The sequence below is a fragment of the Ischnura elegans genome, chromosome 4, assembly GCF_921293095.1.
Source record: "Ischnura elegans chromosome 4, ioIscEleg1.1, whole genome shotgun sequence".
Taxonomy (NCBI): Eukaryota; Metazoa; Arthropoda; class Insecta; order Odonata; family Coenagrionidae; genus Ischnura; species Ischnura elegans.
The window spans coordinates 128,345,625-128,361,238 of NC_060249.1; the positions used below are offsets into that span (position 1 = coordinate 128,345,625).

Below are 15,614 nucleotides of genomic sequence, written 5' to 3' on the forward strand. Positions count from 1 at the left end.
ATCTATCGCAATGGTCGTAAACTTATCTGTGTACAACTACATCATCTGCGAAGAGGCGGATTTTTCTCGTGACCGCGATGGTAATGTCATCAGTGTAAAGAAGGAACAAAAGAGGACCTATAACGCTTCCTTGGGGTACACCTGAGGGAACTTGCATTTTATCCGAGCTAACTCCATCCAAAACAACCCTCTGTTCGCGATCATTTAGGAAATCTTTGATACAACCAATTACGTACGTGTCAATACCGTATGCTTCCAATTTTTGAATCAGCTTTAAATGCAGGACCTTATCGAATGCCTTTCTGAAGTCTAAAAATATGGCGTCGACTTGAACATGTGTGTCACCCACGGTATCGCGATTACCGCGGTATCGCTCGTCGATACCTCGGGTATAGAGGGGAAAGGAGGCTGACTTGGATGGGCGCCTGTCGATACTTCTTATGGGTAGGCGTGGCTCTGCTCAGTGTGCGAGCCGTTTTTGTTTAATCTTAGTCATCAAAATTCCCATGATCTTAAGCGACAGGAACGGAAGCCAAAGATTCACTGGTCAGCGATGGACGTTTGGAGGTCGATCAGCGAGGTAATGAAGACGGATAGGTGGGAGCTCTTGCGCAATGGAATGATGAGGGCCCATTCCACTTAAAGCTGAAAAATTGCACAATAAGTCCTTTGAGGGAGTGGTTCAGAGCATAGCGGAACATTTGAAGTGCACGTAAAATGCCTCGAGTCTTCAATTAATCCGGCAGATTTTGAAATTCTAAAGAAATATTTCATAAACGCCCCTTTACTACGATATGTAATTATGTCGCATAAATAAAACTTTTTCCGTACACCGAGGGAGGGCGAGGTGTTTTGAGTGTTGGCCGCCAGGGGGGAGTGTGGGCGTAGGTATCTGCTGCGTGTGTGATCGAAAGAGGCGATGAAACTCGTTACTTATGCGGACTTTCTCATCGTGAAGCTCGAGCTAAGTGATTGATGAAAATCGTCTCGGGCGTCGATAAAGAAAGAAATTGATGGACGCGGGTCGATTGCTTTGATTGGTGGGCGCGGCTCTTTCAACCGAGACTTTATCTCTTTGATTCTTCGACCATTCTCTGCTATTAAAACCCTTTCCGCGTTAACTTCCATTGGAACGAACATGACATTAAGGGGTTTCTTTCCGCTTATTGTTTATACATGCCCATGATTATTTAAATACGGAAATACGGAAATTTAATGCATGGAAAGTAGCCAAAAGTTTTGGCACAAGTGTTCATAAGACCATAAATAAGGTAAAGAAGGAAAAATATTTCTAGCAAGAGGGAGAAAATTTATTTCACTGAAAAGGAGAAGGTATTGGTCCCAACATCAGCATGAAAAAGACGGTCGCTTCACCCGAATCATGTGCATCACATCAGATTACAGGAAGGATTCTTCGTGGAGCAACAAGTGGCTTTACCTTAGATCATGCAAATTCATGCCGCGAGAGCCTCTCGTGCAGCCTGATGCCCGAAACAGACATTAGATCGGGAAAATATTGGGAATTGACTAATTCCAAGAAAAATCAATGAAAAGTTTGGAATTCACGTTTTAATAATCGAAAATCAGAAAAAGTAATTGGATGGTATTTTTCTCGAATCGCGGAAATATAATCAGGAACTTCAGACATAAGATCTTGAAAGACGCGATTGTTTTTGGAAATTAGAATGGCTTGGCCTCTTGCTTTCTTTCTGCAGTTAAGGTCACTACGGAATTATGAATCAGTACGAATTATAAAAGTATCTAATGCTCAAGTCAGCATTTTTTACCTTAACAAAACAAGGTTAAAATTAATTTCGTTTCATTATTTTGTCTATCCATTGCCCGTTTTTGAAACTGACAAAATTTGATTTTATTAAAATGAACATTCGAACTACTGACCCTCCAATATGTGCCTGAAATATTAATCCATTTTAGACCGAATTTTTAATTTTTGCTTTGAAAATTCGTGAAAAGATCCTTAATTTTTATGCTGAAAAGTTGTAAGCATCGTTTTTACTGTAAAAAAATTAAAGATAACACAAAGTAAATAATTTTGGTAAATTGTTTTTTTGTAAGTTAATTTTGTTTTAAATATTTCAGATTACATTGTTGACGAAGGTTATAAAAATGCATATTTTGAACACTTTTTCGAATTAAACCAGGGCGTAGTGATAAATGAAGACGGTGGATGCGATACATGAATAGCAACTGTGTGTTGCCCAAGATCCGAGCTTACATCGCCATCAAAACATTCCTAGATGACATGGAGTATTATGTGCACACATTAATTATCGAAACGTCGATTGAGCATATTTAAAGTCCCAGTCCAAGCTGCTTCGCGACAGCTGACCAATCGCCGCCATCTGATGATTGGATGCTGCGGATCAGATAACTGAACGTCGGTGTCTCGGTGAGGATAAATTCACTTTTTCGATCGAAACCACTGTGCTTTAAAAGCAATGAAGCAAAGGTATAGGAGTCACTGTCGATTAAAAGAAGGTTTTGAAAAAAACTGATAAATATTGAAGGGTCATCGGCCTGATATCACTTAAAAAAGTACAAAAATAGTAAAATAGAATTTAGCTAAAGAGAGGAGAAACATTAAGCTAGAAGAAGAAATGCCTGAAGAGGTGAAAGAGGTATGGTACCAAGGATGCCACGTTATTAACGATGGACGGGGAAAGACAGGAAATGGTCGTTAGAAAAGCACAGGCGAAGAGGGTACCTATTCTACTTGAAGAAGCATCCACTTACTACTGAGATTACAAGCGTTAAGGTAAGTCAACAATTCATCTGATGCCACACGTGTTTCTTTACTGAAGCGAGGCATGGACTTCGAAAGAAGCAGAGTAATATGGAGTGGTCTAATTCGAAATGTGGTGCTACCGAAGAATGAAGAACATGAATGGATCGACCGAATAAGTTATGAGGAAGTGCAACGAAGAGTATGAGAAAAAAATGGTCTTTTAAAACTATAGGAAGAATAAAGGAAAGTGATTGGCACTTACTCCCACTTCTCTTGTCCGAGCAGGACGACGGATCGCAGTTCGGGCAGGTGTCCGCATCGGACGGAGCGGGGGCGGTCGGCCAGGGGTCCCGCCACCACCCCCTCCACCATTTCTCGGTTGCTCCTGTCGCGGTACTTATCGGCCGCCAGCAGGGCCTTGGCGCCCACCTTGCGCAGACTGTACAGCAGCTCCTGATCCCAGTAGGCGGGGTTGATGTTCACCTACGAGCCAATGAGATTGGATGAAGTGCAAGGCAGCTGAAGCTTACGGTATTCGACAGCGAAAAAATTATGAATAGAAAATGGAGCGAACGGGACGAAAGTGTTCTATGGGATGAAAAGAGCATGCAAAATGCTCTGTTCTTGGCGATCCGTCGTCGGTGTTCGTTGAGAATTTACTGGAATTCGCTGAATCGCTTGTGATTTCGACGTAGAAATTTTGCATAAAGAAGAAATGTAAAACATTGATTTTCTATACCAATGTGAAGTACCCAAGCTATAAGAACTGCAAAATTAACAAACTGAATGCTAATTTATTTGATAGACTTTTTCCCCCATGAACTTGCTACGGTATAAAATGTATTTGACTCTTAGCATTAAACTCTTTGTTGTGACTTTACTGTTGTCCTTGTTTGAAAAATCGATATTTTATGCGATGCACATTCACCTCCTAAGAACATGAAAGAGTTGACTCATTCCATGATTCTCTGACGTCACAATCGTCCTTGTCCTTTTTACCGCCCCTTCCGTTGCGCACCCCCAAAGAACCACTCTATTTTCACCCCCCCTCCATCCTGCCTCCTTCACTGATCCACACTTGAGGAACTGGCTCGCGAATTCCTTGATAACGATATAACGGTGTCGAAACCATGATCGGGGCTAATAAAGATTGTGTGGAACGTGTAAGGAGAGCCCTAGCGACATCTGCGATTAATTTTATGAATTGAGAAACCCCGAAGGCCTCGTGAATTAACCAGTGCTTGTTAATGCCCAAATTTATGAACGTGTGGATGAATGGAAACAATCACCATGCGAGCGCCCAAATTGTGCGAATGCATGTTAAAGATGATGATGAATAGAACCTGGTCTAATTTAATTCATGCATTCGTACCCGCTACGTTCCGGTAAACCAGAATCGTCCATGCATTTAGGCATGAACATTCGAGGGTCTATGTACCGTTTAACCAGGCCTTGAGAGCACGAGGAAAGAATGACACTTTAAATCTCTCTGCATTACTGTATATTTCCTTTGTCTTCTGGGCGCGAATCTTTTTATTCTAATACGACGTTAAAGGAAGGATGTTTTTCACATCCCGTGGGAAAACTTCCGTGTCAGCAGACGTTAAATGTCAAAGCAGGTTGGGTTAAATGAAAGGTATGCGGAGAATTACTAACCCGTAATTACTCCCCCTAATATGACGACGTTCGATAAAGTTGAGCCACTGACAATAGAATCAATCCAATATGTGCTAATGCTAGTGCGGAATCAGGGATAGATTTTTAAACAAATTGAACAAACTCTTCTTTCCGCAGCGTAATTTACGATCGTTGACGGATCAGACAACTGCGTCAGTGTTAGTGAAACCTAACTTCAATCGAAGGATCGCTAAAGCTTTGAGAGGCCCTGGGGAATTGCTCAACCTTTGTGGCATTTGATCTTAGCAAAAGAAAAGTCGGTTCGTGAGATATGAGCCTCCCCTCCCTCTTCCCCCAGCGAAGAACTTCAGAGAGTAAGGAGGAGGGGGGATTCCGTTGTCTTTCTCTTCTGAATTCCATTGGCCCAACATCTATTTGAATGCCTATTGGCGGACAATTATACGTGCCCATCCCATTGTTCATCGCGATCCAGTTCTTCATCTCAACCGGCACGAGCATGTCGTGGCAACGCACGTTTAAGCGATTCCGGATTCGATTGTCAGTGTTCTTCAATCCCTGCGCAGGTATATTGAAGAGAAATATTAGTATTGTTGCAGGTATTAGTTTTAAGGCTGAACACAATAACTTCCGTGTCGTTTTTGGAGCGAATGCCATCCAAGGTGTCACGGCGCAAGGAAGAGGTTCTTCTGACCACGGGGGATCACCCAATCTAGGAGTGCTTCAATTAATCGCCTCAGGAAGGAGTTCCTGTCAAGGTATCGCTTGTAATTATTTCATCCAATTAGTCCGTTACTTGCTTTATGTATCTGCGAATACCACCTACTCCCGAGATTAATTTAAGAGTAAATTCTTATGAAGTAGTTATAAGAAGAAGGGAAGAAGAAGAACTATAGGTAGCGACCTATGAAAAACAAAACTTGTTTATCATATTTTGCCCCCTATAGTTGTAACAACAAAAGAATGAACCCTGGATCTCACTATTACGAAATTTCAATCCCAACTAAATCTGCCGCAGCCCAATTTTTGATTTAGTTACGAACTTCCTGTGATCGCTTTGTGGCGCTGAGGAAGTTTAGACTAGCGGAAGTATTTTAAAAATAAAGTCCCTTTGAGTAGGATTTTACTTAACTAACCATTATTATCGACAGGCATTAATGCTAAGATTCGATTGAAGCAGCTCTCCAATCAATTCTCCCATCCGCCAATCTTTCGACCCTCACCTGATTCTTCTGCCTTATATTCTTCTTCTCACCTCCTCTCATCCGCGGCCCACCTTTGCCATTCTTCTCTTCCAACTGCCCTTCCCTTCAGCAATGATTTTCATTAGATCCTCGTGTCTCCGCCCAAGTTTTTCAAAAGACTCCTCTCCTGCCGTTCTTAAAACTTCTCGCCGCACTACTCACCGGTCTATTCATTTGATCTTCATACTCTAGCGCCACATTTCGACAACTTACACCCTTGATTTCGCCGCTGCTGTCATCGCCAATGCCTCACTATCATAAAGACATGAGTGCTCAAAATGTATAATCCTTTCCCGACTTTAGCGCATATCTTTTCAGCTGTGTGAAGTCTCATCTTCCTGAATAATGCTTTCTTTGCTTGTGCTATTCCACTGACTATTCCTTTGTTGCTTCGTTCACTGCTGGTCAATGGGCTACCCAAGTAGCAGAACTCCTTAAACGCCAGAAGTTAATGACTTCATAGCTTCAGGTTGGCCATCGCCTATTCTCTTCTTCTGCAGACCTTTTTTGTCTTCGCATTAATTTTCTGCATGTATCTTGTCATTATGTTTTTCATGATGAATAGATTTTTCTTCAGACCTCTCTTTGTCTCTGATATGACAGCATGATAACTTTTTCACCCTGGCCTTTCACACCTGTCGATTGACTCTTTTGTTGCGTTGATATCTTTCTGAATGGACCCATTGGAAATTACCACTTGGGAGAGACCACACCCTTCTCTTAGTCCTTTTCTTTTTCTTTCTTCTTTGCAGCTCCATCCAGAGATAATTGGTTTTTGTATAATATATTCTAAGTAATTTTACGGTTATTGCAAAACTCTCCAATTTCTCCCAGGATTGCGAACATTTTATTCCAATCCACGTTTTCTTAAGTCTTTTTTGTGTCCACAAACGTGATATATAAAGGTACGGTGGCTAAGTGTGAATAGACTAATTTTGAATCTTTCCCTATGTCACGTATGCTTTTCCAAATGCTCTGACTGGAAGAATGAATCATAATAATTAATTTTTATCTTTTTTTAATCATCCCCTTCTATGAAGTACCCCATAGCGAAGGTAATCGTTATATTGCCTTGTGGCCAAAGTCAACGAAGTGGGACATTTTTTGAGGAAAACGAATGGTGTAACATAAATCCCTTGCGATAATTATTCTTTCCAATGGGCTAAATAGCAGAGTTTCAAATAGAGCGGTAAATATTTTTGGTAAATATTACGGAATGCGTGAAAGAATTATGGGTGGAATATTTTTATAACATAATATTAATTTATAATACAATTTATCTCTTTGTTGAAGGTAGTTTTCGCAAATTTTATCTTTCTGGTAAGGTTATTGCGGAGTAAACACTAGTGTGGCTTACCGAAGATAGTTCCCACGGAGGTCAATTGACAAATACATACTAATTACTACAACTTAATCACTCTCAACAGGAGTGTGGCAGGAGTTTTTTTGGACGCTAGCCGTTTTCTTCTGACAGTGAGAGAGATCATTTTCTTGACGTTTTTCGTCCTTCCTCTCATTCCTAATCTCGGGGGAAAAAGTGAGCCCACCGGGAATGCTTTGTGTTCTTTTTTTAAGTGTTCTTTTGACTGACTTGGCTTGTATTCTCGTGCGTGATGACAAAGAGTCTTTGTGATATAAGACTTAATCGTCAAAATAATTTATGCTCTTTGCGAGTGAGTGATGTATGTCCACGTGGGCCTACGATCTGTCGTAAGGATCTTCATCGGTTCGTGTTAGCTAAACCCTATCTCACAAAGACACTTGTAATTGCGGTGGCCGCTGCATGCAGCTGAGAGCATGTTAGGGTAAGAAATGCCGTCTGCCATACACCTTAGAGGAGGCTCGCAGGGTGTAAGGTAGAGTATGGGAAACACTCCCCTTTGGTAACATTTTTACTTGGATTCCTCATCGTTGTCATCTCGCCTGTAAATTATTGTGCGGTTACAAAGTGATTCTCAGTGTGCTACTGTTCCAACTGAAGAGATACTTGAGCTCCATTGCTCAAGAAATATTAGGCCTAGTTCGTTACCTCGGAATTCCCATCGGCTTGTGGTATATTGTCCGTGATTTCATGCATCAGCAGTTGAGGTCTCACCAGGGATGGCGAGTGAAATAGATAGAAGACCATAGAGTATACTTACTCTATGGTCTTCTATCTAGAGGACTTACGATTTCACGACGGGCGTACAAATCTGAGGACGTCAGGCAATTACTGGCATTACTCGATAAGAATGCCTGCATTTGCCTATCTATTCAGTTTACCTAAATTCTCAAGAGTACTAGTTACCACGCCTATGTTTGATAATGAATTTAGACCTTTCTTTTCCAGGCCGATACAAGATAAATTTGGCTATTGCAATCGAAAAATCTTCATTTGTCTTAATCAGGAGGTAATCGGAACAATGAATGGCTTTTGGAATTTCGTCTAATGAAATTCCAGGTGACTTGCATTCGCTGAGTGGATATTTGAGCCTCGAACTTTTTTAGCCTCGAAAACCCTTTCATCACAATTGGAAAGCTTTTTAATTTGACTGATTGAGACCCTCTCATTTCCCTGGTCGATAATGATAATCTTTAGTGCATCGCTACGGTTTCACTTAAACGATTAAGAACCTGCTTCTTGAATAATGAATTCCGCACCGGATATTGCGTTTTTTGCGCACTTGCTCCAATCGTTGAGTTAATTGCTGCTGATGGGATCTGTTAAACTGCCTCTAGCATTATCAGACGGTGATATCAGTCCACGCCCTGTGTAGTTTTACATTCCTCTATCTCGTAATGACTCATGCTATTTTCTGATTGCGAATAGGCCTCTGAGATTCCTGTTAAAGTATCTGGGGTTTAATGTCCGATCAATTACATATAATGTTCATATAGAATTTCCGCCAGATATTGGAATAATATTAGATGTGAGTACTGGTTTAACTGCATTTTGAAGTAGACCTCCGTATTATTTTTTTCGAAAAATTTGCCTCATATTCAGGGACCTCGACTTACAAAATTTTGGGGGGGCCAAACCGGGGATCTTTCCCCGGGAAATTTTGTAAGTAGTGAGTTTTAAGTTTTTTAAGCATTTTAGAAGAGTTATATGATCAAAATTAGAACACTGAGAACTCTAATCTCGATATCTGGACACTCCGGGGAAAATTGACAGGCCTGACACTTTTTTCCTCACACCCATAACGAATTATTGAGGGGGCTCGGGCCCCCTCAGGCCCCATGGAGTCGGCGCCACTGCTCATATTTCAATATTGACAGCTCTTACGAGAAACACCATTGCTAATTATTAAAATCTTTCCAGATTCAGAAATTAGGAAATGTCTTTCTTCCCTTAATTTCATTTGGGTAATCTATGGCCATTTTCAGTCTCCTAATTTTGTTTTATTCCTTAACGTGTATACCTGGATTCCTCACGCATTTTCTAAATAAGATGCCGGCATTCACCTGATTAAATTTTTCAATACCACAGTGTGCTATCTAGATGTAAATCAAATGATTAATTACATTTATGGCTTACACTATAATCGTAACCCATGATGGATTTTCTCCTCAAAATCCAGATAACAATAAGTAAGCAATGCGTGTGTGCTTATTTCAGAGGTGCAGCTGTCAAATAAGTATGAATTTAGCGCAGTGAAGAGGTTTTGTTCAGGTTTATCCTATACGCATGAAGACCTTTAGCAATCATTATGTCACCTAAACCTTCAAAAGCATTGTAAGCCGTAGGCAGAGTGTTTCGGGGCTAGATATTCATTTGGGGCATTTTGGTGGGGTTATTTTTGGGGTCTCGTGTGAATGTATGTTTGAATGGTGGAAAGAATTAACTCAAAGCGCATTGGCGTCGGAAAGCGGACAGCTCCGGAAAAAAATTGAAGGCTTCCGTATTCCAAAATTTGGCCTCGTTATTCTACCATACAATTAAGAATTTTAAAGGCTCTATGCCCTACGGAGAAATAATCATATCCGTCGCATTATAGCAACGCGCAAAAGATCCAGATACGAATTCTTCCCCATATTATCCTAAGTATGCTTTGCCTACGACTCACCTAGAATGGAGTTTACAATGATAAGAACATCTATGAACACTGCCATCAAATTTCAAAGAAAACAAAGGAGATCAAAAAGACTAAATATCAAATATTTATTAGTGCATTTTTCATTTTCACTCGATGCCAGCAAATAACAGAAAGACAATCGTATTTCTTAGCCTCAAAGTTTCCAATACATATTTCTTTCTATCAAATTCTGCACACAACTCTCTTTGGAAAAAATCACTTGTACCCTTCGGATTCTTACCTCCTCATATGTCATCACGGAAGAGACTGAAGGTTTGGGTGGTGCGTGTACTGAGTGAGAATTTGATGTTGAAAACAGTGTTAGAGGGTAGAATGTTGGGTAAACGAGGGAGGGGAAGAAGGATGACAGGGTTTTTTGATAAAATCATGAGGAGTAGACCTTACGGTGAATGGAAGGGTCATAAATGTGCACTCACCGCTCATTTGCTTGGTCCCAATGACTTTTCTGAGTGTGCATCCAAAATTGAGTGATTATTTAATGTACTTACGAGCACGAGTCCAGCCTTGGCAGCAGCCATTTGCGTGAGGTACCACTCAATGCTGTTGTAGCTCCAGATGGCCACCCGGTCCCCTCGCCTCAGACCAAGCGACTCCACGAACGCAGCTGCCAGACGATCTGCCTGCCAACGGATAGCAGAACATCATCAGTGCATACACGAATAGGGGTCCTCCAGTCCATACTATGTTAGGCGACAACATAGTATCTATCTAATCCTAGTAGATACTATGATGTCTCCCAACATTATTACAAAGGTAATCGCTCGCGTCTCCCTCGACGAAGCGATCTGATTAAAATCGGAAATAAGCTATTACGTAGGCATTAGAGGTTTTAAACGAAATTCGTATTCTTGATTGTAATTCTGGACAAATTCGCAATTTTTAAACGCTATTTCTCGCGATTGCTCTCGCAAATATTCAGCATGAATGGATTGCTATGAACTGGTCGCCGTGCTGCGGACATCATTGCCTCTTCTAAATCAATCGCATTGATGTTTTAAAGCTGTTAATTCCCTATTTGCGCTCAACTTTAATTTCTCATCCGAAAATCTTCCCACAATACGCTTGACGAATCGTAACTTCTTCAGCGCAATGCCGCAAATATTCCTTATATGTGTTCCCCACGAGAGTTTCGAGGTTATCGTGACTCTCAGGTACTTCACTTCATCTGTCGCATTAATGTTAACACCATCCACAGCATATACATGGAGGTAGTTGGAAGACCACCGCAAGAAATGTACCTGTACGCTTCCTTGTGAGACACCTGACGTCCAAATTATGCTGCAGTCTTCCGCGACGTCTAGTGTGGGCGTCTGTTATCTTCCGGGTATACAACTATTTCGTTTAGCCCGCATGACTGCGATTTGTATGAAAGTTTATGGTGAGGTAGCGTGTCGAAGGCTTTCTTAAAATTTAGAAATAATGCGTCAACTTGTCAGATTTGATCAAGTGTGGCGGATCACACCGCCTTTGGATAACTAGAAATAGCGTAAGAACGAATTTTCTCATTTTCTGATATACAATGAAAATTTCAGGTCGATAGCTAATCGGGAAATGGGTTTAATTCATTGGTAAGATTTTTCCCTGAAGGACATAATAAGAGATAAGCAATTGACTTCTTAAAGAACGTGATACAATTTGTTGGCGACGAGCCGAGAAGGCGTCGTTTTAGCGACGTCATCTACGGCGATGCCATCTACGGCGTTAATTAGACACTAACGATTTAAAGATGAGTTCCAAGAATTAAGTAGTCCAGAACTTAGATTAAATATTGAGTGCTTATTCTACTTCCGTATATACTCTGTGAGATTCGTGTCTAATTTTCTGCTGAGTCAGTGCTGCTGCCGGAGCCCCCACTCTCATCACCTCCATTCACTTCTCTTGAGTTGGTGACGTAATTATACGTAGTTCTGATCCATTTACTCGCTCAGGAAAACTTTTCATACAGATGAGAAATCGCTCCGGAGTGTATAAACCAGAAACAAATGACGCGGGGAACATACGAGGAGGTGAAGCGGTCACCTGCTGACGATGAGTTCGTGACGTCATCAATTTTAGCTCGAAAAGGTTAAAGCAGTCGTCGCGAATAGCTCGAGAGTGAGCATAGAAAACGAAAAATATGATCTTTTATATATTTTTCATACTCGTATAACACAATCGAAAAAATTTTTGGTGAAGTTCAGCGTCCTATCATAGAAATATCCTATATTTATCTAATCAATCTTATTCTTTTACTACGAGAGTAGCTATTTTCAATGATCTCCGGATATACTAACCCCTTTTTAGTGTACCTTGTGAACGATCAACAGCTAAGGTCGAGTCCACTTCTCCTACCTATGCTCGAGTGTCTAGTGCGGTAAACCTATTTTTAATGTAAGACGTGGTGATTTATGGAGTAAAGATTATATTCAAACATGTCCATTTCCGTTAGCAGGCTACTCTTGCTAGCCATAAATTTGCGTCTAATTGACTTTCTAAACCTAATGTAGGTTAAATAGATGCTCAGGACCGTAATTATATGGATGTGAGAATTGCAGTCATTACCTATTTGGAATTTTAATCATTCCATAGACAAAGTAGTGCATATCAAGGCATTTAATTTTCCAATTCCTGTCTTTGAAGATAACTACATCCTTGAAAACCATCTTGGTGTCTTTCCCTAGTCATGTTTTGTACCTCAAAGCAAAGTTTTTTATTGCGTGGAATATTTTCGATAACATTTCTACATTCAGAATTTTAAATGATTAAAGATTAAAGCGTTCAAATCAGGTTAATTAGGTAAGACGGACAAAATGAAATGATTCACAATTAACCATTAAAATGCGCTAATTTTTGAAGGTAGTTTCGTTTACTTTGCTTAAATTATTACATTGTAATTTTACTTCACAATGCCTTGGTGGACAAATTTTTATCCTGACATGTAGGTTACTATTTTTCTGTTTGTTTGAATCATATTTTTGATCTAATATAGTTCTTCTGATTTTGATCAATAAATATAATTAATAATATCACCTGGGCAATCTTTAAAACATGTGGCGTCAAGCTTTGTGCTTACGACGTTTTTGGTGTCATGTGGAATTTGGTAATTTCTAGTGCATTAGAAGGGAGTCTTCTTTTATAAGTAATTTTAAGTTCGTTCAATGTGACACAACGATAAAAAATCGCTATTCCGATGACTGTAAGATATTTCGAACTCGCCGAAAATTTTGTCTTTCTCTTGGGAGGAGATAAAATTGTGCCAACAGAGCAGAGGTTAGCCGTCTGCGATTTCACACATCTTCTCCTGATCAGCCGACAGAAAAAGTGTTTTTGGAAATATTGATCTTTCACCACTGCCATTGGTATTGTCAATTCCATTCTTCGGACATTTTCAATGAAGATATTTTACAGCTCAGGGAAATTATTCTACGTTCAATAAGCCTTCGGATTTTAACATCGAAGTCGTAAATATAATTCCAATTTCTGGATCGACCGGTGAGCCTGGTTCACGCATCGAAGGTGATTACAGAAGCAATCCACAATGGTGCTCCACTCGTGCGCGTGAGGCACTATCAGCTTACAATTCTCTTCGCGGTCACTGTCCACGCGTGCACGTCGAGTATAAAGGCTGGGGCACAATCAACGTGAACGTGAGACGTGAATCCGTGATTTGCGAAGAGATGGCTGACGGAAAGTATATAGACTGTGGACGTGAAAGCAAACTCGGTGCATGCACGCGCGATTTGGCCAACCTCCATCTCTCCAGGTTTCAAAGAAGAGACCACAGAGAACCAAAGAGGAGAGATCTCACTAGGCAATGGGACACACCCCCTAGGACAGGATAAATTTCCGAGTTGTGAGCAACTTCGTCTACTAAAGAAGATGATATACTAGATTTTAAAGGTCAGATTTTGTTTTCCGTAATCTGAAAAAATAATTTTTCCTTGCATAGAGACTAGTAAATAAATGAAATGAAATGTATCATTAAAAAAACTTACAGGAGTTCAAAATAAATCGCCACGAATTCTTTATCCATTACTCCAAACATAAATTTATCAACAGATCTAAAAGACCATAAGTCAGTTAACACGCGCTGTTGTTTGGATTTAACGTTACTCTTTTCCAGTGTCAGTCATTCGAGGAGGCGCACCTCGATTGTCAATCTTCCGTCACACGTCCGTCCCTCACATTCCGCGTACACCGTGTCCCGAACTTGACAGTCGCCTGTCATGGCAGTCAACTCAGACTTTTTTTTAAATGTGCTGTCGTTGTTTTTACCTTGTGTTTGGCCTGTGCGAATGTGATGCTCTGCCTTCCGGGGTGCGTCCGGCGCCCTCCCGCTCCTTCCCGCGCCCACATGGCCACCGCCGCCTCCCGCTCCGGCCACCGCGCCGCCGCCTTGTCCAGCAGGGCCCCGATGGTGAGGTGCGACAGTGGCTTCTCGCCTGGGTTGTTCCAGTAGCTGTCCTTGGGCCCAAACTCATTCTGCAGCACCGCCGACGACGACGACGATTTGGACAGCCTGCACCGACGTGAATCGTGGTTATTGCATCTTTAGAGAAATATCGACCTTATCATCATCTTCACTACTGTCCTAAGTTTAGTTTAATTGGAGCGCTATGCAGTGGCGGATACAGATGGGGGCGGAGGGGGCGCGCCCAACCCCCTTGCGGGGCAGTCTATATGGCCAAACATTGCAGAAACACAATTGTAATTTTTTAATATCATAAGATGACATTGTCTTCTATATGCGTATAATCACTTTAATTAAAACTTTCTTAAACTTTGCATGTGACTTGATTATTTTTTATAACGATAAAAGTAAAGGTAACTCAAGATATCTTTTGCGCCCCCCTTGAGTTTTTTCTGTATCCGCTATTGGCGCTGTGGGTCAATAAAGTATTCCGAGAAGAGGAGTGTTATGCCTTTCCTCGGAATTTTAATCACTCCATTTTAATGCGTTTTTCCTGGCCCTCGCACATGATACAGGGTTGCACGGTAGCAAATTCATGTGTCCACTCTTCAATCAAGGAATACAATTTCGTTGACGACGCCTTTTCCTTGACCGTGATGGCCTTGCTGAAGAGAGAAATTATAGCGATGGATTTTTAATCATTTTCCTTGCTTTGACGAAAAGCTGGAACATTATATTACATGAATAATCATCAATCATCATCATAGAGCAATGACATCCAATGAGTTACACTTCATTTCGATCTTTAAAGAAAGTGTATCTCAACAGAGTGCAGCAATCCATACATTCAAATTCCATTTGGAGAGCACGAGTGACGACACTCCATTTGATACAGAACTTTTTGATTCCTCTCAAACCACACTTAACCGTTCATCATTTTTTTAAATTTTATTTCAAAAAGGCTCGTATTTTTTTCGCTTTTATTTCGTTCGGGTACCTCTCGAGCAAATCGCTGCCAATGTTAGACGGGCTGAACCCTTTCGCTGATCATTTGATGACATCACGAACTCACGTGACTTCTTATAGGTACTCTCGCGATCAATTCCATCCCTCAAGAAGCGATTTTCTCCGAACGAGAGAATGCAGCGGAGCACTGATGACGTCACCGACTCATGAATAGTGGGCGCCAGCTTACGCTTTTTTATGGTCTAAAATCATGACAGATTGGATCGCTGACGGGAAGATATTCCTTGCGTCGTCGTATCTCATCCGCCTTTTACCGTCGTCCTGCGATGTTTCGTTATTTCGGGTCTGACAAGGGCTGTTTCCATGGCGATGTCGCACCATTTCAATTCTCGATCGTTGAAATTCTGTGACATGTGTGCTTGAATGCGTTGCCAAATAGATAATAGATTCGTCTCCGTTTCATAGGGCACTAGAGTGGAAGAGAAGCTCTCGCCCTCCTAATGCCTCCCTTAGGCGTTCACCACAACAAGCCTTCCTGGATCTCTGTCGGGGTGTAA

At 41.1% G+C, this 15,614-nt stretch overlaps 1 protein-coding gene across 3 annotated transcripts in view; it reads right to left on the reverse strand.

Annotated features, from left to right (window-relative positions):
- LOC124158048 (medium-chain acyl-CoA ligase ACSF2, mitochondrial) overlaps window positions 1–15,614 on the reverse strand; it is a 59,127-nt gene that overhangs the window by 24,429 nt on the left and 19,084 nt on the right. For 2 of the 3 annotated variants that reach the window (XM_046533211.1, XM_046533212.1), the window contains 3 exons: window positions 13,956–14,199; window positions 10,190–10,321; window positions 3,009–3,229 (listed from right to left, as the gene is read on the reverse strand). In XM_046533211.1, coding sequence (XP_046389167.1) covers window positions 3,009–3,229; window positions 10,190–10,321; window positions 13,956–14,199 — 597 coding nt within the window. The remainder of the gene's footprint in view (window positions 1–3,008; window positions 3,230–10,189; window positions 10,322–13,955; window positions 14,200–15,614) is intronic. The other variant, XM_046533213.1, reaches the window with a different exon arrangement.